We start from the raw sequence: 24168 nt of genomic DNA on the forward strand, positions 1-24168 counted from the left end.
TGATGGAGAAAGTTATACACATTGAGTTTCAGATAAACATACTTGAATTTTCAGAAAAAGCGTACTTGAAATTCATCTCTCAATAGTTATAATAGTTAGTATATGGAGCCAAATTGAGTTTTCCTTTTACATGTGCAATCATTTTGTTATTTGATGGTGGTTTTACATGTCAAGAGGGGATAATTTAGAGGTTAAACTAAAGAATGATGAATTGAGACAGACACCAACTTGTCTATTATAAGATCATCTTCACTGTACCTGTAGTGCGATGAACACTGTGCTGACATGGATGGCGAAGTAGAGGACAGCGATGACTACACAGACAATCAGGTCAGACTGCAGACGCTCATTCTACATATTGGAAAAGAAACATTAGGGATGTGATCAGAAACATAAAAAAAGAAGAAAACTGCAATCTGAGATGACAGCTGGCAGATTAAGGGTATGTAAGCAAATAATGAGGTCTGTGATAAGACCAGTAGCTTTAAAAAGGAGAAATTGTATACCTGATAATTTCAAATTACCATCCTAGTTACATTACAATTATAACTCAGAACTCAGTCTTGGCTTCAGTTGGCTAAGTGATGATGGTCAACTCACCACTGAGGCCCTCAGCTTATCTGGCAGAGGGTCCTGTACTTCTGAGAGGGGGTCTTCAGGGTTCTTGTCTTTCAAGTTGGGCAAAACCTTGGACTGTATCAATGAGCTGTAAAGCAAGAAGCAAATATATCAGCGATTTCAAATGCCATGGATCTCGTGGGGGTGATTCATCTCACCCACTCACTGTTAACACTGTAACTATTGTGTAAAGCAATGTAAAGCTATTTGAACTAAGTGTTTTTGAAATGCTCCTGCATATTAAGAAAATCCCCATCTGAGATAATCCAGTGCATATGTAAGAGTCGGAAAGTCAGATGATTCTTTTAATATGGATTACTCATACTTACTTACTTGTAGCAGACCTGGGTCAAGCAGTAATGGCAAATACTTTTTATGACTTGTTTTTGCCTACTTAAGTGCCAGATGGGTGGGGTCCACTGCATACGGCCACTGCATATCGGTGCCAGAAATTTTAAACACTCACAGGCAAGTATTTGAAACTCACTTTAATATTTCTTCTTCTTTGACTGAACACTTTTACCAGACACTACCTCAACTGTCCTGATGTGGTAAACCCCACGCATCTGGTGCTCCACTTAGGATAAAACAAACAACTTAGCTACAAATACTATTTGAGTGAGGTCTGCTGTGCGGGGCTGTGAACTTACATGAGGACAGAGGGGTCGCTGCTTTGCCGGCTCAGATGGTAAGACACTGCCACCAAGAGGCCGCAGAACACAGAAAACAACACAGGGATGTGGTGGGGCTCCCAGGTCTCCTGAGACACACAGGCATGAACAGGTTTATATTTAATATTTAAATATATTAATTAGAATTACTTCATCCACCAACTACAATAAATGTAGGGATTTATCATGCTGTCAATGGTGTAAAGCATATGGATCACTTCTAGAGCATCACTGCACATACTCACTCATGGTAAAAGGACAACAGAACCTCAAACAGTGCAAAGGGACAATGCAAGATACAGAATGGACAGGAGACTATTTACATATGACTAGACATGTACACATTCAACATATGAGCACTTGTAGGGAATTCTACATGTGTTTTTCTTCACAGTTTGGATAGCTGTGATTTGTGTTTCAAAGTAGACATTCCAGGTTTCCGATGATAAATGGCTTAAAGGTGGTGAAACACTAGGACATGTTTTGGTAATGTTGATTGACAACATTCCTAACAATGGGAAATGAGACACAAGACTTTTTTAAAATCTGTTTGAATGTTTCCTGGCATGTTCAAGTTAACTTATTTATATAGTCCTTTATCACAGGTATGTCTCAGAGGACTTTACAGGGAATGAGCCTAACAAGATCTAACTGATCAATCGTAGAACAGAGCAACAGGACACTCCTGTATGATTAAAGCAGCAATGCTGTGGCAACTCCTTGGTAACTGTTACCCAAAAAGTTGCCCTGTGTATCACTGTTTTTAGACAACCCAACTCTCAGGTTTGATTACATTACTCTTTGGATAATTTATAGCTCAATTGAAGCATGTAAATCAGCAGATGAATGTGAGTAACACTGACCCGGTATACTGATAAAGCTGTTTTCCTAACCTTTAAAGCTACATAAGTAGAAGAAAACATAAGTCTGAAGAAAATGTGCGTGCTTGCTTAATGCTTACACAGTAGTTCAAATGCAGAAAACCTTGTTTCGTTGAGGTTTGAAGTAGTGGTAGAAGTTGTAGTTAGTGGTTTTAGATCACATTTTGTCAACAGATTACTTTTTGATTACATTCTTGTGATTAGATGACTACATGTAGACAGTTCAGCTGGTTTTGCTCTCACCTTCAGAGCTCCGTAGCAGAGGCCGTAGAGCAGAGCGACGGTGACGACGCTGCGCAGGATGCTGTACAGCGCTGACAGAAGGCTTGTGGAGGCTGCAGAGAGCACACAGAGGATGTCAGCAATGCCTCCACTCAACCAGACAGGCTGAGACACCGGGGCCGGGCAGAATGCAAATCAGCAATTCGGCCTCTTACGAAGCATGTCATCTCATAATGTATAATGTGAGTGTGCGTGTGTGCGTATCGTCTCATCCCATAGAGGTCAAAGCCGCCCCCGCGGAGAGGTTGTGTGTCTAAGAGTCACTCACCATTCCCTCCAAACACATGGATGTCCAGCTGCTCAAAGATATACATGACGAACGTGTTGACTTGTGGCAGCAGCCCCACAAAGAAGATGATGGGAAAGCACAGAGTGAAGACTGCGGGGAGGGACACAGGAGTTTACAGTGTTGTCAATATAACAAAACAAAAGCATCCGTTTGCTGACACATGCCATGAAACGGATTATGTTTGATGTTAGAGCCAGGGTTCCTGTACAGTTTCCGTCTTAATATTCTAGACTTTTCCAGACATCTGATTTTAGATAATGAAGATGATAATGATTTGGTGCTTATTGTTTTGCATCTGTGGCTGTAGGCTACAAATATTACAGATACATAGTGGTGTACAGTGGCAAGTCTCGGGGGCAATTGCTGCATTTACTTTCTTTCTTTTCTTTTTGGCTGAAACGTGATGTTTTTAATATTCTCTAATTACATAAACATTACTTTTAATGGAGAGAGTGTGGCACCCATCCATTTTGTACTTCTACACCATTTTGGCAGTTGCACCTCTGCTCCTGTTATTAGAGCCCAATTTGTCTCCTGTGTTGTAAGTCTCAGGGGAAAGCAATCTAAAGTGTGGTGGTGAATTTCTCAGGATTTTTTTTTTTCTCCCCCAACCTTACCTGTATAGATATCTTGTAATTGATAGCCCAAAATTTTGGCAAAACAAACCACTAGCCACTCTATACCTAACTAAAATCCCATGGGGGAGTACAGTTACCTGCCTTAGGTGTCCTTACCTATGACAAGGTCCCTGGCAGAGGCAAGTACCAGGGAGCTGGTGAGTGCGACACCATACAGGGTGAAGCGGGCTGAGGTGATCCTCTGACTGCCGTAGTGGAGCAGCCAAATGAGGCCACAGCACAGGCAGAAGTAGACAGGCCGGCTGTACGCTATGATACGATTATGGCCCTAAAGGGACAGGGGTAGGATGACACAAATGGTTCATTAAAGAGACAGGGTTTAGATACTGTGGTCCAACATACTGTAGCTCAATGGGTAGAACATGCTACTCTGTATATTTAGATAAGGCAAAAGGTTTCCCAATACAGGAAAAGGCTAAAAAATGAGGGGAGGGGAACTACTTCTGATGCAAAAAAAACATCTCTTCAAGCCAAGTGTGTGTATTGCACAGCCACATTTCCTGGTCCACGACCTTTGTGCGCATTTTTATCTATGTGACTGTTAGCTTGAAAAAATATTTAACTTTTTGGTAACAAGTGGTTCCCCTCCCCTTATTTTTAGAGCATGACACAATCTCTGCCAGAATTAGGGATTCCATTCCCACCGGGCCCACCATTGCTAAAAATGTATGCCTCATGGTACTGTATGACGCTGTGGATAAAAGCGTACACCAAATGAAGTGTTATGTAATTGCACAATTGAATGAAATGACCATTCTAGTAATGCATTATCACATAGAGAAAGACTTAATTCAAGAGTATCAGTGTCATCTGGGCACTGAGGACACAGGTAAAAACAGAAATAGCATCAGGTGTAAGGTTACACAAGAGAGGGGGAATGTGTGCCTGCTGTCTGCAGGTTTCAACTCAAGTGGCTACGTGCTGCCCTGCTTTTTCCCCCGAGGGAGCACCGACAGTTTACGCACCAACAATCAGATTAAATAGATCATGTTTTCCCAAAAAGTGTCAAGAGTGACGCGAAAAGGGAGAGAAAAAGTCCTTGAGGTGAGATGAGGTAAAGGGAGGGGACGGCACAAGGGGGTGAGTAAGGGAGAGAGGGAGAGAGGGAGAGAGGGAGCAAGAGAGCAAGAGAGCGAGCTGTGGTCTAAACTCTGGCCAGCTATTTAAAGCCTGTGCCTGCAGCTGACTAGGAGCTGCATTAATAAAAGACACCGTTTCAGAACAGCCGACGCAAGGGAGAGAGGGACACACAGACTCCAAGGGGAAAAGCAACACCATTTTCAACAACCACAACAGAAAAAGAGGAAAAACACAGAATTAAAGCTAGAAGGCATTTGACAGAGGAACAAAATCCATTCTATCTGTTTCTCTAACATCATAGGGTTATTTTGTTTTCTATTGTCTGGGTGCTATGGCTTTAACTTCTGTACTCCTTGTTGTTTGCAATGTTGATTATCTAGGAATTAAGTAATTTAATTAGTAGTGATGCATTCACTGCCATCGCCCATGATAAGACTATCAACTTCATGCCTAAAATGTACAAATGTGGATAGTTTATTAATGTTTTGGGATGACATGATGGCAATGGCCCAACAAGTCTCAGAGAGGGAAAGACGGAGAGATTTTACAAACGATAAATACTTACGTGTCGAGGGGAAGAGGAGTCTGGCTGAACACTCTGACAAAAAGAAAGACATAGTACAAGTGAATTCACAAGCGATGCAGAGTATCCTCCACTACATATCCTGACTTACCTCTAATAAAAAAGAAATATTACTCCTATTACTGTTACAGGCAGTTCAGAGGAGGTAAAATATGAAATCTTTTTTGTGCCCAAAGCATCAAGAATCCCTTTAAGGTATACCAACCTTTGAAAACTGTTATCATGTGTCCCAACAAAAAATCAGATTACATTAAATATAACAATGACTCTCTCTCTCTCCTCTCTTTTGAGGTCAGATCTAACAACTGTGTGTTAATTGAGGTATTCACCTTGAGTAAGGAGTATTGGCAACTTGCAATGACGAGGCAGAACTGAAAGACCCAGATGTCAGTGAAGAAGCCGAGGACAAGCAGCACTGATCCCAGGAAGGCCACCAGGACGGCCAGCACTATCGCCAGCACATTCTCTAAAACCTCACGGTTCCTGTCACACAGTGGGAAAAGTTAGTTAATTTTCCAAACAGTAAATATCCAAAAAAATCATTCCTGAAAAGCATCGTTCAATATCCCTAAATTATAGACGATCCAGTATGTCAATCTGAAAAAAATAAACTTTCTCCTTAACAAAGAGCCGGACATGCATCATACTGTAATTGCTGATGGTCACCTGCCCAACAGTGAAAAAGATAATGGGACAAATATTTTGAGTCCCATAAAAATCCAATATCCACATTTGCTATGGTTGTTTTATTTAGCTTTTTGTTTTTGTTTGCCTAAAAAGCGCACTGAAGAAGGGCGTCTTGCCCGAAACGTCTGTGCGGCAATAAATATAAATTAATTAATTGGAGTGCTGTTCTCGAGTATTTCGTTACACATTTTTTGAGGATTCAGCACCCATATAAATAACTGAGGGTTGAGCGCGTTTTTTGGTAAATTGTTTTGTTTTATTTAGCGGACATAAATGGAACATGTTTTATGACCCGGTGACAATTTCAAATTTCAAATATTGCATTGCTAAAATCCCCAAAAAAGTCAGTTTCTCCCAAATTCCTCAAAAGTTGACTTTTGAGGAACACAATGTTTCATCTGGACAAAGATGATATCTAAAATTCACATACAGGAGGACAGTATAACCTCAGGAGTAATTTCTGTTGAATGTCCCATTATTGTCTCTACAGCTCAGACAGAAGCGGGTACAAAAGCCTTCATTCTCCTCTGCCTTGAATACCCAGTAGGGAAATTTGAAACTTAAGGAACCGATTCATCTTAGCGAGTTTAAAGGGGTTGTTCGGAAGGTGAATCTCCCAGGAATTATCAATGCTTTAATCAAACTGGTTGTTCTAAAAGTATGCCACCGTCTCCGATTTCTCTCTCCTACCGTTTATGTCTGTAACTGATTATGCTGCTGCCATCTTAGCCTGTCCTTAATCTCAACTAACCTAGATAAATAAAAGGTTAATGCTGCACCAGGCAAGATTGTAATGTACAAATACACCCGTCTTATAAGTCTAAATAACAACTTGGGGCTGAAATAGAGAAGAGCAGGGAGGGATTGGGAGCAGGAGACGACATGCGACAAAGGTCCCGGGCCGGATCCGAGCCCAGAATGCCTCGGCTACACGGCAGGTGCCACCAGGATGCCTTAAGGTTGATTTTAAAGTAAGTTCAAAGTAAGTTAAATGTGTGTAAAGTTGTGACATGAACGCAGCATTACTGGCGTCACATGATTTTTGGGTAATGAAGTCCTTCAAAGTTTCAAAAATTCAAACACTTATCTAACACTGCCACTTGGGGCCGCCAAAATGCTAAATTGCCTTGTAAAAAACTAAATTAAAAATGACGTTGTTAGCTGAGTGCCAGCACCCTACCTGTCAAATAGTGCCAGCAGGGTGAGCCGGTCAAAGTGCAGGCCGACCCACAGGTAGGGCATCAGCCAGAAGCGGTAGTACTGCCTGGCCTTGCCGGCGGCAGCGGCGGCGGCCGCAGGGTCCTCCTGGCCCAGCGGCGCGTCCTGGAGCTCCGGGCTCAGATCTCCGTCCTGCTGCTCCAGCAGCTCTGGGTCCATCGTCAGCAGACGGTTCAGACGGATCTGAGGGAGGGAGAGCTGCCCCAGGGTCAGAGCTAAGTCCAGTCAAATTTATTTACAAACCGCGTTTCATACGGTGATGCCACTCAAAGTGCTTTACAAACAGAACTGTTAAAAAAAACCCAGACATAAAACAGTTGACAGTATAAGTATAAAATGTAAAAGCATAAATCCTTTTCTCTAAAAGCCATCTAGACTTTCAGTGTTTCTGAGATTAGGTGAAAGTCTGTTCCACAGGATACACGCTGTCTCCCCAGCCGTCTTGGTTCTCACTGTAGGAATGGTTAAAAGGCCAGCGGCAGATGATCTAAGTCATCTATCTGGCTCATATGGAACAAGCATATCAAATAAGTATGTAGGTGCCAGGCTGTTGAGAGATTTAAAATCCAATAAAGGATTTTTAAAATTGATTCTGGATTGGGAGCCACTATAGTGATTTTAAAATTGGTGTAATAGGGTTTGTTTTTGGTCTGAGGTAACCAGGAAGGACTAGAAAAAGGAGAGGTGCAATGCACGAAAACAAATTATTCAAACTAACAGTCATAAAGATGAAAATACTGTATGTACATGGAATGCAAATATTCGGCTATGTACACACAAATATGCAAACATTCACCAAGTCACTCTCACACACACACGTGCAAGTACACACTCAAACACACACTCTCTCTCTGTCTCTGTCTATAGGTCTTCTGTCTCTCTTTCTGTCTCCAGCTCTCTCTCTCGCTCTCACACACACACACACAGCCTCCAGACATGTAAACAGCAGCTCATTGGTTGGCTACTCACCAGGTCATGAGGGTAGAAGCGAACTGAGGTAGAACTGGAGAGGTGGGAGTCTGTGTCCCTGCAGGGCGTCAGAGGATAAAAGGAGACTATTGATGACGGGAAAGCATCTGCTGCACTCACTGTATTAAATCATGATTTATAACATGGCGACCACAAACAAAATGGCCAATATTTGCTTTGCTTTCACATTGTTTTTTTTACTGTTTTATTCTTCTATAGCTCAGTTTTTAATTCATGTCTGGTATTTTTGCCGTTTATCTTACTGCTTCCATTCATCATTGTTATTCTGATTTTTGTTATTTTATTCTTTTATGATTTTATTTTATTTTTATTATTATTATTATTTATTATTTTTATTTATTTATTTTTTATATTTATTATTATTATTATTTTGTTGTCCGCAAGCCACTTTGTAATTCTGTTTTGAAAAATGCTATAAAGGCTCTGTAGTTGCATCTCAAATCTCCTAGCAACCATGCCTTGTGTAAATAATTTCTAAATATTTAACAACCAGACTAGAAAAAGAGAGATTCCTGAAAAAGATTGTTGTGGTGTGGTTGTAGATCAATTCAGTAACGTTATAAATAAAAGTAAAATAGTCAGGTAGGGTAGACTTATTTCCAAATTTAGGTTTCTGCGACACAGTCAACTGCCTTTTTTTGGCATTGTTAACTTGCTAACTAGCCAGCGGCTAATATAGCAAAGCAACTGATGTTAATGTTAATATGTAACTAGGCACTACTAATGCTATCTTCTACTCGTTCGATGTGTTTACAAGACAGTGATGGTTAGCTGGCCAGATACTATGGCTAGCTTGCCATCTAACTGACACTATCTAAACACAAAATTAACCAGATGTATCAGTGATGAAACGATCAGTTCCAAGTCAAAAACAGCACATATTAACAACCATGTCTATTCAATTCTTTCAGACAGCCAAGTTGTATGTTTATAAACACATTCAGCTGTTCACAGCCACTGTTTCCTCCTCCAGTATAGCTGCCAGAGGGTGTGTTACGTCATCTGAAAGCCCTCTAAACAAATAAAGATTATACTAGCTGTTTGACACTAACCATATGTTATTGGAGGCTCGTCTGGTTGCAGGTTCAAAATTGACCAAGGACATGTCACAACCGCCTGCCTCGTACAAGGAGGGAGTGAGCTTTCCTGAAAACCCAAGCAGAGAGAGACAAGCATGGTCAGTCCTCTGAAACCACAAGCACAGAGCGACAAACATAGGCTGTGTTTATATGCACACAGCAATCTATCGCCCCGACTTTGATTGTTGGAATAATTTGATTAAGATAGATGTTTACATGCAGAGAAACAGAAGGCTTTGTTAATATTGCCATGTTTATCTTGGATAATTGGATTATTGAGTGAATGAGCCTCCTCCCCTAGAGGCTACAAGCAACGTCAGTCATTTCCTGCCTGTCATGTTGCTCCCATTGTATTTCTGTTGCGTCAGTGGAACTTTATTGCAATTTATCCAGTGATGAGCCTCAAGGTATGAAGGCCAGATAAAAATACAGTAGCTATAATGCTTAATAACTAACTCGTGAAACCACAGATGGAGAGGCTTACTTGAAGTATGTCCAAATAATGCTCGATGCTCGAAGGCATCGATTATCACATTAGTCCACAGAGCTTACTACACAGTGCCTCACAGATCACAGGTTTAATATTCTGAATGTAACCTTAATTGAGGTGACATAGTTCAGGAATCAGGTGTTCAATTGACCCACATCTCAATCACAGTATTCACATAATCACACTGAGATCAATGTATTGGTGTGCATGAAAACCTAGCAATTGTCAAAGCAGTAAAATCAGATGCAGATAAAGAAAAACATCATCAACGTCCTGAAATCACAAGTGCAGACAAGCACATTCACATCAGGTCACGTCAGCTTTCTCACAACGACAATCTGCTCCAGGCCGTGTTATGAGTAGGAGTGGTAATCCATTTACCATTGGTTCAGAGGAAGGGCGTAAAACAACTCTTGACTAACAAAGCCTCTATTTACACACAAATATTATGTTCATTGACATCTTAAGCATGTGTGTGTTAGTTTTATGTATAGTCATCAACAGCAATCTGCAAAACACCGTCTTCAGCATGGGGAGAAGGGATGCGCTATGCCGTGACCGAAGGGGAGCACGCACATCCAATCGAGGTCAAGTATTGGCTGCAGACACAATATCACAGACATAGATAAATGGAGCGTGGATAATTGCACACGGCTTTGACTGATTGCGACAGTCCGCCGACCGTGGATAATTGCACGCTGCTATGACTGATTGCAACAGTCATATTTGTGACCAGTTCTGTCCAAGCAATTCCAAACCATCAAAGCCACTGTAGCAACTGTCACTCCCAAAACATACAAAAATACAATGAAGCCAAAAATAGGAGTCATATGATTTCATGACATTCACAACTGTCACATGCACCGACTTCCCCACAAACTGCCAATCCAACACTCTTCCCTTTCCCTCTCATCCCATCTTTCGCCCTAACATCTCTGCTCTCTTCATGCCTCCCTACCGAAGTCATCCTGCAGGCTGGTAGCGCCAACGGTCGAGGCCTTGTCCTGAGAACCCTCCAGGTGCGCGCTTCCATTCCTGGCCAGCAGGGAGGCGCTCGCGCTCAGCACGGTCACCTGGGATGGGGTTCTGGATGGCTGACTTTTCACCTGGGAAGTAGAAGGCTGGGAGGCCTGGCTGAGAGCCTCCTGAAGACTGTTGGGGGAGAGGGGAGAAGGGGAGGAAATGAGAAGGAGGAGGGGGGGATTGGTATACAACATCATCACAGGGGGAGGAAACATGACGAGACAGAGGCAATTTCACAATAGAGGGCTTTCAGGTGATGTAACACATACGCTGGCGGCCATAGTGGAGGTCCTCAGCTCTTGGGCAACAATGGCTGTGAACAGCTGACTTTCTAAATTTACGACCTGGCCGTGTTAACAGAACTGAAACAACATGATGGTTCATTTCTGTGTAACTTCTCTTTTTGACTAGGACTTCATAATTTTGGCAATCAATATTTGAGAATATTTGAGAGTTTAGATAATATCAGCTTGTTAGCTAGCAAATCATAGCATCTGGTCAGCTAACCATCACCATCTTGTTGTAAACATATCTGATTTGCACACTAGCTAAAGTATCTAGTAGAAGCTAGAGTAACTAGTGGCTAGTAGTTGCATGTTAACATGAACATTGGTTGCTGTGTATTGTCTGTAAATTAGCCTGCTGGCTAGTTATTGAGCTATCAAAGCCAAAAGCCAACTGTTTGTTCAGGTTAACTGAGCTGACTCTTCGCAAATTACAACTTGTAGTGATTTGGAGTAGAGGTTAGGGCTTCAGTGTTATAGTAACCTAAATTTGGAAACAAATGTACCTTATCAGACTATTCACTTTTACTTAAAATGTTACTCAACTGGCCTACCAATTTTATTCAGGTATCTGTCTTTTTCTTGCCCGGTTGTTACATATTTAGCCGTTATTTTCACACAGAGCAATTGGACCTCCATTATGGCGCCAGCCATGTTTGCTTGGATATTTGTCACGCAACTGCAAAGCCTCTATATGAGGTGTTTGAGGAAGGGTTTCAGAGGCATCCAAAAGATATACAAGAAAGTCCCACAGGTGCAGAAGTGACTTGGTGCACATGGAACTTTGCTCTTCATCTTTTCGATGATTAAAACCTGGGAGTTCGGCTGATACCAGGAACACTCTTAGGAGTAAAGCATGGTGATGTGCATGTTTTCCCTCGTGGAAAGGTTTAGGAGACAGACTATGCAAAAAATGAAGAGGGAAAAGTACACTTGCAGAGGAACCTAAGTTAGTGCTAAGATAGAATGGAGTATTATATAGCAGTGTGGACAGGGGAACATGATCAGAGAAGCTGCAAGTAAAGGGTTTTCCACACATAGGGGATGAAACTAACGGAAGTCAACTCGAATTTCAGAGAAAGATAATTCACCATGAAGCTGATAAATTACACCACTGGTGGATGAGTGAATTAGGAGGATTTGCCAGGGATATAAGACCATAGCTGTCAGACGGGCAGGGGCGAAGCAGTGATGTAGTGATACATGAAAATGTGGGTAATGACCTCCAGTCTACCGCCAAACAGCCACCAATACAGACACAATTAGATTTTCTGAATAGTATTGCAGTTTTTGTTTTTTATTTCTTATTTTTATATAACCTACAGTCTGACACAGTCTGCATTACCATGAATACTATTGTGTCAGCTTGAAAAAGGTGGGTGTTATGACTGCTTGTCAAGAATGGAAACCACACAGTAACATACAATGAACCACTAATTTAATACAAAAAAACACTGCTTTTTGTCAATGACATACTAACATACAAATCCCTTCCGCTTTAAGGTTTAAGTTTATAGTTTGTTTTGATAATTTAAAACAACGGTTGATCATACTTAACCGTGTGGTCTCCATTCTTATTATGACTTTAACGAGCAATCATAAAACTGTTTGACAAAGCAAAAGGTGGGTAAACAGAGTTGAGGCAGGTTTAGTCTCCAGTTTTTCCCTGAGAAGGTCATACAAACATTTGGAGTTAAGAGATGGGAGAGGTTTGGCAGAAGGTGGAGGGATGAGTGGAAGGGGGAACGGTCTTGCATTTTGCAAGTTTATTGACCCCTGGCAGGCTGCACGCTTGTTTTCCTTGCTTAACATTTTTTGAGGCTCAGCATTTGGAAATGTGACCTTGCAGGGGGGATGCAGAGAAAAGTAGAGGCTTGGCTAGAGGTGAATAGCTGTTGGCAGTTTTAAAACAAAAATGGAGGAGGTACACGGACCTCACAGGAACCAAATGTGTCCATCCAGTGTCCATCCACAGCATAAGACCAGTGGAACATGAAAATTCTGCTTTACGCATTTTTTGTTCTTTTAAGAATGTAACAGCACTTAAAATACCACGTAACGTGTCTCTCTAAACAGGCCACAGCCTCAGGAGTGACGATTCATTTGAAGTATTCTGCGAGGTAGCAATCAATCATGCCAGGTCACTGTCATCTTGGACAGCAAGGATTAGAACACAACTCCTTTGGCTTATGTCCAAGGATGACTTAGGCCTTCAAGGTTAGATCCCAGATATAGGGATAGTAAATGGACTAATGAGGATCGTAGAGACACGCCCAACCAGACATTTATAAATGGTGTAGCGAGGCGAGAGCAAAAACAAGAAAAAGTCAGGAAAATGCCCATTAGAAATAAATGGGAATTTATGTTAAAACTAAAATTAAAAAAACACCTGGAAGTCCTGAAACATCACACCTCTGTAAATTATTGCTTTGACCTTATGTGAAAATTAAAAATATGGTGTAAAAGGCTGGGCTCTCCTGTTAATGGGCAGCCAGGGACACTCGCCATTAAAAACAACAAAAACACAGCACTCCTCTTGGGGAGAAGCAGCTGACTTAAAGCTTAGATTTTTACAATGATCAATATCATCGACATCGCTCCCCTCCGAGAGGTCTCTGAGAAGGGCAGTGTAATGTGATACAGGAGAACGCTTTGTATTATTGAACGTACCATGCGCACTTCTGAGAGGTGACGGTATGCCAGCCAAGAAGATTAGACCTCGCAGCCTCGTGTCTATGGGTTTGTGAGGACTCTATTCTGTGATCCATGCGCAAAATGGGAATTTAAAAGATTAGATGGTGAGATAACGGGATGAACAGAGTGAAAAGCCTTAAGAAAAGGAGGAGGAAAGGCATCAAATGCAGAGTGGAGACACTCATGCTATGATAGAAGATGTCATGCAGTGTCCCGGCATGCAAAGCAGAAGATTGGTGACATTAGTGTCAGAAGTTGGAATGGTAAAGTGACTGTTGATGTGGGATGGAAAAGGGTGGTGCCTGGTAACATGCTCATACCAGACAACACAACCAGAACCTTACAGAAACCCCAGTCCGACTCCCTGCTCCATGCACGGCGTACCTGAGAGGAGATCCGATGAGGGAGGTGGGGGGCGTGGGGTTACTCCCCGCGTTGTGCCGCCGCCGCACCGCCTGTCGACGAAACGTGCTACGCTCGCGCCGAAATATGACCGTCTCCTCGCTCCCTGGGGCTGTCGTGGCGAGAGACATGATTGGCCAGTCAGCGTGGCTGCCTTTCGCTTCTTTGAGAGCAACATGACTGAGCTTTACTGGGACATCAGTAGGAGGCGATATTTCCATACAGTATGGTGGGTAACACACGCTAGATTTCAAAAGCAAAGTGACAACAGTTCCAACTTCCACTCCCTGAACTTCAGTCTACTACAGAAGAGTTTCATTCCAAAATGAGATCAACCATTTGAAAAAAGTGACATCTCTTACAAAATGATTGACGGTACAGCATTAAAAACAAATTATGGTATTGGTTTTAATGATAGTAGGTAACCAAGCCCTTGGTTCTTTAACAGACTGGATCTCTACTGTAGATAATAAATGATTAACTTCAGGAAATGTTTCTTTTTCAAAAATTGATATATAACATTTTGAAAATGAACTCTTCAACGCAACTGATATGAGACCGGAGTGACTTCAGGAATGGCACATTTATCAGCATCACCCTAGTCCAGCAAATTCCCTCTTGATAACCACAATTGACAGCTTCAACCAATAGCTGCTATGTCAGCTAGTTTTTAACGCCACTGAATGCACCAATATGGAATTGACTGTGTGGCGCAGCTGGCTTGTAGCCAGTTTAATACAAATCAAGACAGTGGGGGTCAGATGAGAACCTTGGCTACTTCCCTCCTGAACCAACCTAGAATCAAAACACTCTTCTTCTCAATCTTTTGCTGCAAACCCTGGAAGGCAAGTCCAGGCACACGCCACCTCCAATATATCTGAAGAGGTGTACACTCTAGGGAGCCAAGAAACAATCAACACCAAGACTCTTGAAAATATGTCCGTAATACACAGAAGCCAAAGACAGTAACCCAGTGAAAATACAAGATATTAGCCTGCAACTTATAAGAATGTGGAGGGAAGGAATGCCTATTAGACTCACTAGTGGATGACACTAATCAGAGAGCTGCTGTTTGTCTAACCTCAGCACAAAGCACACACTGTCCCATCATGCTAATAGTGATCAACACAGGGAACACTGTGCTTGGGTAAGGACTGTCACTCCATGGAAACTCACCATGGTTACACCGAGGCAGACAACATCTCTTATGCAGGCACACGCACAAAGGCAACAATGGAGCGAGCCTAAGGTCTGGGCTACACCCAAACCAGGCCCAAATCTGTGTCACCATGCTCCTGCTAATATGACAGAACACAGCCATCCAGTGAAGCAGGCATGATGTACAGTGTGGTGACTAAAGGGCTTCCAATAAAAGTATGCCATCTATATCAAGGCAGGCAGTGAAGGAACCACCACTCTGAAATCACATGCACTATACGCCACCTAGGCCTAATTCAGTTATCACTAAACAATGCTAACCTGCAACACAAGCAAAAATAACAAACCAACAGACATTAGCGTAATAGTATTGCCTATACTCTATCTGGAACCATATCAGTACGGTCAACATTTTTGCCTACAATCCACAAAATACATATCAGCATATATCAAATCAACTGGAGTGATCAGTGTACCTGTACCTTTGGAAGGAAGTTAACTACAATGTTACACATTTAATTTCTCCCCATGCACTTTAAAGTCCCTATGTTGACAAGATAAAATGTGGGCTTTCCTTGTCATCAAACATTGGTAGTAAACCAGACAGAATGTGTGTATGTCTTGTGTGTGGTACGTACCCCGCAGGGAGCCAGCAGTGGCATCCTGAGGCTCAGTGAAGGCTGCCTGGTTGGGCAGACTGTTTCTGGAGCGGGTCACCGACTCCAGCTGGGAGGCCCGGCCCAGGAGGGACGCCGCATCCAGAACCTCCCCCTCTTTGGCTTCCAGGTCCGACTTGGAGGTGGTGAGGGGCCGAGGCCCGGCTGGGGCTCCCAGGCGGTTGGGGTCATTAAGGCAGGCAGCCGTGCCACTGTCCAAACTCAATACTCTGGCGTGTGTTTTGGCACTGCCTGTGCTGGGAGTGCGGCGGGAGGTGCGGCGCTTCCCTCCGGCCCGGCCCCCTCCCTCAGCTCCCGCCGCACCTTTCACTGCGGAGGAGGAGGAGGCTGCGTTGGCTGCGGTGTGCTTGGCTTTCAGGGCCCGGTAGCGGCCCTCAGGTGAGTGGCAGGAGTGGGAAGTGGTGCTAGAGGAACTGTCTGTGCTGAGGTGGTGGGTGGAGTGGAGACTGGAGGCGCAACTGAGTTCACTCTGGTCGCTCGAGTCCTCCTCTCCACCCCCGGCGAACACGGCGCTGCGAGGCTTGGCCATACCACGCAACGACACATAGTCCCGGTGACGACTGGCATCAAAGCTGCTCGCCCGTTTCTTGCCAGTCCGCCGCCGTCCGCTGCGCCCTGCCGACGAGGAAGAAGTCCTCTGGACAAGGATGGCTGACTTTGGTCGCACGTCGTCTTTCTCCGTCTCCTGCTCCCTAGCAGCTACGCCAGTTGAGCCATCAGCACTCGTCCTGGTGCCGGGCTCATCCTGGCAGCTGCAAGGCTCCGCCAGTTCTTGGGCTGCAGAGGACGGTGTGTCGGCAGGTTGTTTGGCAGTCAGCTCGTTGGCATGAGGGTTCTTATTGGCCTCCCTGGAAGGTAGGATGCTGAGACCTCGAGAGCTAACGCTGCCGAGGCTAGAAGTCCTGCCGTCCGCAGGCACAGAGGCAGCATCTCCCCTGTCCCGCGCACGCTCGTCCCCTGAAAGCGAGAGCAGGCTCTCCACGTGCGTAGAGCTGGTCTGTTCGCTGTGGAAGCTGCTGACAGTACTGTTGGTGTCTCTGTCTGTGCCACTGCAGTAGCTCTCAGTGGAGCCGCTACTGCGAGTGCTCAGGCTCCTCAGGCTGTCAGCGCTGCGCTCCCCTCCCTGGGACTTCCCTCCTCCACCAGACCCTTTCCCCCCACCACCCACCTCCACCTGGTACAGACCTGAGCTACCTTCCCCTGCCTCCCGGGAGGCTGAGCGGGCTATTCTGCGTGACTCCTGGTGCCTGTAGCACTCCATTCCAGAGGTCGAGGCCACAGCCTGGTCCTGCTGGTACAGCCGCTCAGCCCCCTCTCTGTCACACAGCCCTGCCCTGTGGGGCCTGGCAGTGTCCAGCTCACACACAGGATCAAGGCCACCTCTCCTGGGTGGAGGGTACAGACCAAAGTCTGGCAGAGACGGGTCAGGGAAAGCAGAACCTGCAGAGCTGGAGGTGCGAGGCAGGCCCCGAGAACGGAGCTCCTTCCTAAAGGTCTGAGATTGCAAGGATGCATGAGTGGTCACCTCTGTGTCACAGGAGTGTGATTGGCTGAAGTGATGAGCAGCAGAGCTACAGAGGTCGGCGGGCTCCCTGCTCAGCTCTGAGGGACCCAAGGAGGTGGAGGGCTGCATGGAGGCGAAGGAGTCGTTGGAAACAAGGCAGTACATCTTTGGGTCTGATAACAAGTCTGTGTGGATGGAAAGAAAGAAATCAAAGGGGATGTTGAAAACAAATGTCAGAGCCATTCACAACACATTCAAGTAACAAGGCTTTTTGTTTGCAAGTGAAAGCCATGCGTTTTTACCATGATCATGGCTGCAGCTCTCAACCAGAGTCAAACTGATGTCATCTGAGGTCTTCCCCACATCTCCTGCAGAGATAGGAAGAGAGTGATGAAGAGATGACAAGTTTCATCACTTATTAAAACATTCACACCCCCTTTCTCTGGACACCCACACATAACTGGCTTCTACAGAGTAAAATAAAATAAAAATAAAAAAGACACTGCTACTTCTGAGAGGTGGTGAAAGTTATATGTGTGGTAAAAGTAAATACAGTGGACCAATGAGCGATCCTGAATGGACTGCTGTGATATGCTGATGGTTGTTCAAGCTAACCTTTGAGCAAACCTGTAGCTGTTTAGGATTGTGCTCTCTGCAATAAATGTATCTCAAATATTGCAAAAGTCTTTTTCAATGTGGTCATGACTTCCTGGGAATGTGTGATGGACAGTCTGAGTGGATGGAAACCCTCAAGGGGAGGAGATTAAAAAGCTAAACCCCAGCAGAGCCCTTGTCCCACTTCAGACCACTTCCCGTCATCAGAAACTGCCAGCTAATTAGAATGGCATCGAGCGGACTCGCTGAATTATTCAGACAATGCAGCCGCCTTGCTCTAACACTCAGCACAATGGACCCATAGCAAAACTGCAAGTTCATTTATTGTCTTCTTCTCAGTCTTTCAATAAAAAGCTCCTGGAGAATGGCTCCCATGCTGGGGCTTACAGTGTATTGCTTTTTTTTTTCAAACGCAGCAGTGCTTGACTATTTCTAAAGCTGCCTCATCTTGGTGTGACTGGGGAGGTCACAGTAACGCTGAGTCAGACCACATCTCCTGGGCAGCTGGGGCTATCATGGACAAGGATGCGGTGATCCCGCAAAATGAACGCACCACAGGGTTGCAGAGAAGTTTGCAATACAGGAATAGTAAAATGAAAACTGAAGTGTAATGAGCTGTCAATTCTTTTCACTTTAAAATTGATGGAGTTGCAAGGGCAGAGAAAGTGGATTCAGGTATACAAGGCATGTCAGTAGGTGGTCATAGTTACCTTTGGCTGTCGTTGCTCCTCCACGGGTGGATGCAACCTAAAAATCACAAGAGAAAGAAAAGTCAAGGCATGTTTTTTTTGAAAATCTCATGTCTTTGTGCAATCCCTCAACAGGTGTTCACATTTTCAAAAGCGATTTCAAGAAGAAAATCTTCAAAAAGGACAAATTGACGAGGCGTGTGATCATTATGGGAGATCACGTCCAGAGAAAATACTATTTGTGTATTACAAACAGCCTTCGCCTCTTCACTGTCATCATAGAGATAAGTTTTGGCTTCTCTTCCTAGTGGGTACACAGCAGCTGAGCAGAACATGCTGGCTGATTAGCGACTCAAGGACACGCAGTACAAAGACGCAGAACACTGCACCCATGGGGATTCAGAGGTTAAATATATCTCACAGAATAAAACAGCTAAATAACGTTGAATATTAAAGGAGATAACTGCTGACAGCAAGCTATGTGAGTATCATGCCTAATGAAAAGACCCTCTACACACAAACACCACCAAACACAAACACACACACTTCTTTCCTCGCCTTCAGCCTTGATAAAACCACAGGACTTTAAACTTTAAATCCACTTCATATGCAATACATTGTGATATGAGGTTCATGCTAATGGTATGTTTGTGCCTGTGCTGGGTTACAGTGGGTACTGCACACAGAACTGACCATTACACTAAAAAGGGAAAAGAGAGGTTTAGGACAGGTGTCAGAACTCAGGACCCAAAATTGATTTGTGGAAAGATTAAAAGACGGTCCTAAAAAATATGTAGTGGTAGTTTATTGATCCTGTAGTGGGGAATTCCTTTGCCACTGAAACACGAGTAGTGATATAATACACAGAATAATGCTCTAGATAAATTGGTGACTTCAACAATTGAAGGTTTTGGACTGGACAATTCAGATGTATGAACCTACAGGCTATAAAGAATTATCCTTGAGATTAGTTTGCACAGTAGCATGCAAATACTGAAAGAAAAGATTGAGAATTTGGACTTAATTAGAGGTTTCCATCAAAAAGCCCATCCAGCACACGAGTACTGCATCAGAATGAGACATGCTTTAATTCGCGAGGTACATCACACATTCGTCTTGCTTAATTGGTGCTGACATATTACAAGACAGTTACACAAACAGACATACTAGGTGCAGGACAAAACATAACAGGACCTCACATTTAATGTAGACAACTAGTGACATGAAACTAAACAAAGACGGTAAATATGTAGTGAGTGTCCGGTAGTGCAGTCCTCTGCTTACCTGGTGGTTAGACTCCATCCCAGTATAGGAGTTCCTGGAACTGCAGTCCACTGGCGGAGTCTCTTCCCGGATGAAGTCTGCCATCTCAATACCCCCTCCAGGGTCTCTGTTTAGACACACACACACACACACTTGAATTACCAAGCACATGAACAACGCGCTCCCTCCCTTGAATGTGAATGGACAGCACAGAGAGATGAGTATCATTCATCTTGTTCAGAACAGTTGTACTGTTACACGTCATTCCTCTGCTTCCCTTCAGTCCAACCTGACTCAATTTACGGAAAAACACATCACATCATTTTATAATACAGACAGGCCTGCATTTTACATTATGTATGTGGATTTTAAAATTACTGAAAGGGCAAAAACTGAAGAAAGCATCCATGTGGACTTTCATTCGGCCTATATTTAGCCCGGACGTGCTTGTTTAACCAGTCGGTATGTTGAAACAAACAACTTGCCAGGGATTGTCTATAAATCATTTCCATATGCCAAAAAATGTTTCATAACGGGTCAAACCACAAAACAAACATTCAAAGCTGTAAACTGCAACACACAGCGCGAGTGAACAGAGCCTGGACAAAAGACAAGTGAGGGAAAGTGAGTGGGTGGTGGTGCAAAAACACCTTAATCAATTTCAACTCGGCTTGTCTGCTGTACTGTAAACTCAAACAACCTGGAATGTAACTCCAGATGTGTGGGCAAAGCTGCGACTGCCCCTGGCCCTGCGGTCGAGGGCTCTCATTCTTCTTGTTGCTTTTCCCTTCTCTCAGCATCCTGCTAAGCACTCCCTCTGGAATGTGAAAATGAGTCACTTCTTCGAGGCACAGGCAGTAAAACGCTGGAACCTCGCTGGTTTTCGTTCCTGGTGAATGAGAACTGGACCTCCATATAAAAAAAAAAGACAGTGGACTGGCACTCAGAGTTTGGGAGTGATGTGTTACTTTGTACTTTGTAATTCATTATTAGTTACTTGTTGAAATTAGAATGTTGTGACTTATATTTTTCTTTCATATTGCTTCATTTTTGTTAGCACAAATAAAACAAGAGGCACTTGAGCTGCCATAATCACCATCATTAAACACAACCAGTTATGTTAATGAGGTCATTAATTAACCTCATTAATGCATTAATTAGCAAATATGTCTATGTCATCATCATACTTCACATAACACATGGGGAGTATTAATATGAACTCTGTATCTTAAAGCATTAAGGAGTTATAGTAGTTTTAATCAAATTTGTTTTTCCTAATTAATATGCAAATTTAGGCAGCAAGGTGCTCCAAAATGTAATCAGGTCATCTGCTCTATAGGGGGAACCTGTGGTGTAAGAATGAAGTTTCTATCATGTATTGTTCTACAGTTAATGAGTTTACAAGAATGTATCCACACACACAGACAGATGCCACCATGATGAAGTAATGTCCCACACACCATGTATCATGGTAGCGGGACATAAAAAAGTAGAAAACAGTGAAAATCCCCTGGCATCCTGTGCAGACAGCATGCTGCTAATTGACAAAACAGAATCCAAGTACGCTTGATATAAATGGGATTGGCTTTCAGTAGCCTCGCGCTGGGTTTTAAAACAATGCTGTGACATGTTTTTGATGTGGGTAACACAAAAGTGCTCTAACAAGTAACTCTGTAATGTTACTCTTTATTAAACTACTTTTTAAAAAGGTATGTAACAAAGAAACTAATGACTTTTAAAATAACTTTCCCCAGAGCATGTCATCCTTGGTTTGAATCCAGAATGGACCTTTGTTGCATGCCATACCTCTCTCTCTCTCTCTCTCTCTCTCACAATCTTTCCTGTCTCTCTCTGCTGTGTGTCTATCAAGTAAAAAGGCAAAAAAATCTTGCTGGCACTGCTGGCATTGTAGCTGGCCTTCACTGTCTCATCTGGAAGCCTTTGAGGCAAGATATTGATTCTCCCTGTAGTAGGCCTGTGTCTTTTCGCACGTCACCACTAGAGGACAAACCTTTGACCTCAGTCCCGATAGATAACTCTAGATTATATCACCTTTGAATGACTTCACTCACTACACAAACAGGCTCCATTTGACGCTTCACTACTGCTGATCAGGAAGCAGGAGACACGCAAAACTCCTACACAGCCTTTTACAGAATACAGTATCTGCCTCATCATCTAAGGAGTTTTGTTGTTTCATCACACTCCTGGGGTGTCTGTGTCCGATGTCAAACCCATCATCAGGCCGTGTACGTGTCCTTACCCTGGGCCGTTGCTGTCCTCCCGGCGGGTCACGCTGCCATCGTTAGCCCCCTCGGTGCTGGCTCTGCTGCCCTCCGTCTCCTTGGCCCGGTGCTCAACCACCTCCCCCTCGTCCAGGGCATGGTGGAGGCGGTAGTTCACCGTCTTCAGCAGCAGAAACATGGCAGCGATCACACCACAGTAGATTCCCACAATCACCATGGTTGGCGGCAGGGCCTGGTATTAGAGAAACATGCAGAGATGGATTTTGAAACACTGGATTTTAGGCGTTTAAGCTGACGTTATCCAGACCGACAATGAGACAGCAGGTAGGCGGTTCAGTGTCTTGCTGAAGGACACTCTGACATGAGAAGTGGATGCTGACATACTGGGTGTTGTGGGGATCGAACGACTAGGCCATCCTGCCACGTGAATGAAGAGCCCAACAACGTCCGTGAGAGAACTTCCCTTTAAAAATACATGTCATAATTTCCCAAAAATGGGTAGAAAAGAATGACTAGCAACCAAGTATTGTAGCCACGTTAACTATGTAAAAAACATAGCTGAAACAAAAATATGACTTACTATTGCACATACTTGTTGTGACTTTATTATTAGCAGGCAACTGTATTTTTACCACAGGGTGTTTGAGCTCCATTCTCTAAGGGTCCGTTGTCCTTGAGATATCCACTGCATCTGTTAGCTGTTATTACGAACACCAGCACCACTCAAACCTGTGGCTCAATATAAACCACAGAGCTGACCAATGTATTTATTCCCACTCCAGAAATAGAAAGGAAACCACAAACTGATATGGAGCATTAGCTTCTCAATATAGATGTTAGTATTTAGCCATTTCTTGACCCGAGTACATTTATAGAGTCTAGCTAATATTTGAAAACCAGTTCACTAAGCTAACACTCGGTTCTGTAGCCCATCTCAATCACCTTTACTGATTTGATGCTTTGAAGATATGTTCTAATTATCAGGCACACTAACAACCCATAAATAACAGGTATAACTGGACAATAACTACTACTGATGTACAAAGTCCTTCCTTGACAAATTAAAGGGCAAGCTATATAATGCTATCACTGTGGAAAAGTAAACACAGTATCCCTTTAGAAAAACAAACAGGCCTAGGAGAAATAAACTTAGTAAATCATAACAGTCTGTTCAGTCTATTTCCTGGAAATTAAAAATGACAGAGTACTGTTGCATCCTAGTCAGCTGTTACAAAAGACAGTAGTTACAGCTGATAGCTTCTGAAAACTGGTGATATTGCAAATCACTACTGACAGGGAGGAAAACAACTAGATAAGGGGGGGGAGGGAAAATAAATCCACTGAACACAGCCTAGTTCAGGGTAATGGACGTCTAATATCCTAACTGATCATAAGTGCATCATTGTGAAAAATATAGAATTTAAACAAAAGAGCCTTCTGGTCCCATCTAGTTGGTGGATGGTACACTTAGGGGGGAGGCAATCACCGATTATTTTGTTAATTTCCTCATCGAAATAATGTTTATCTCTTAATAACTGCCGATGGCTTGGTGGTTTTGCAGTGTAGCTGGGTATATGGTAACGTTTCGTAGTATTTTAGTTGGTGACATGAAACGTTACATTGTCTCCGTTCCAGAGAATAGACAGAGACCGACCGTTAGTATCCTGTGGCAGCTAACGGACATAGACTTGTTTGCCTTTGGTTCCATTGTCAACAGTCCTAACAGTTAAATAAAGCTATTACAGAGGGTTTTACAAAAACAACACTTACCATGTAAAGTGTGAAGGGGAAACATAGAAGAAACAGCCAGATGTAGAGATGTAAAGCGTTGACAAATGTATTTTGGTGGGGGTCGTAATACCACCCGCCTGTGACTGAAGCCCAGACCCCCTGCCTCAGGATCTGGAGAGTTTGCGACCCCATGTTTTATCCCCTTCGAGTCCGAACAAACCGACCAAATAAACGGGGTGACACGAAGGCTAGTCGTCGTCCAACATGACAAACGGTGCTCTGTTTTCAGACACTGGCCTGAAAATCCCCACTGCAGCCATCTTCTCTGCAGCTAGCCAGCTGGGGCACTGTTTTCAGTCCTCCACCGAGGAGACTC

The 24168-nt window shown here is 43.5% G+C and overlaps 1 protein-coding gene across 1 annotated transcript in view; it reads right to left on the reverse strand.

Annotated features, from left to right (window-relative positions):
- The window catches only part of pcnx1 (pecanex 1), a 36696-nt gene extending 12564 nt beyond the window's left edge, over positions 1-24132 (reverse strand). The window contains exons 1-19 of the mRNA XM_071896863.2: positions 23832-24132; positions 22079-22293; positions 19837-19942; positions 18574-18610; positions 17551-17616; positions 15706-17433; positions 13892-14015; positions 10465-10658; positions 8990-9083; positions 7917-7974; positions 6910-7145; positions 5372-5525; positions 5025-5057; positions 3476-3647; positions 2721-2831; positions 2414-2505; positions 1269-1378; positions 601-706; positions 259-351 (exon numbers count right to left, since the gene is read on the reverse strand). Coding sequence (XP_071752964.2) covers positions 259-351; positions 601-706; positions 1269-1378; positions 2414-2505; positions 2721-2831; positions 3476-3647; positions 5025-5057; positions 5372-5525; positions 6910-7145; positions 7917-7974; positions 8990-9083; positions 10465-10658; positions 13892-14015; positions 15706-17433; positions 17551-17616; positions 18574-18610; positions 19837-19942; positions 22079-22293; positions 23832-23984 — 3882 coding nt within the window. The 5' untranslated portion in view covers positions 23985-24132. The remainder of the gene's footprint in view (positions 1-258; positions 352-600; positions 707-1268; positions 1379-2413; positions 2506-2720; positions 2832-3475; positions 3648-5024; positions 5058-5371; positions 5526-6909; positions 7146-7916; positions 7975-8989; positions 9084-10464; positions 10659-13891; positions 14016-15705; positions 17434-17550; positions 17617-18573; positions 18611-19836; positions 19943-22078; positions 22294-23831) is intronic.
- Positions 24133-24168: the final 36 nt, after the last annotated feature.

The sequence above is a fragment of the Centroberyx gerrardi genome, chromosome 17 (assembly GCF_048128805.1).
Source record: "Centroberyx gerrardi isolate f3 chromosome 17, fCenGer3.hap1.cur.20231027, whole genome shotgun sequence".
Taxonomy (NCBI): Eukaryota; Metazoa; Chordata; class Actinopteri; order Beryciformes; family Berycidae; genus Centroberyx; species Centroberyx gerrardi.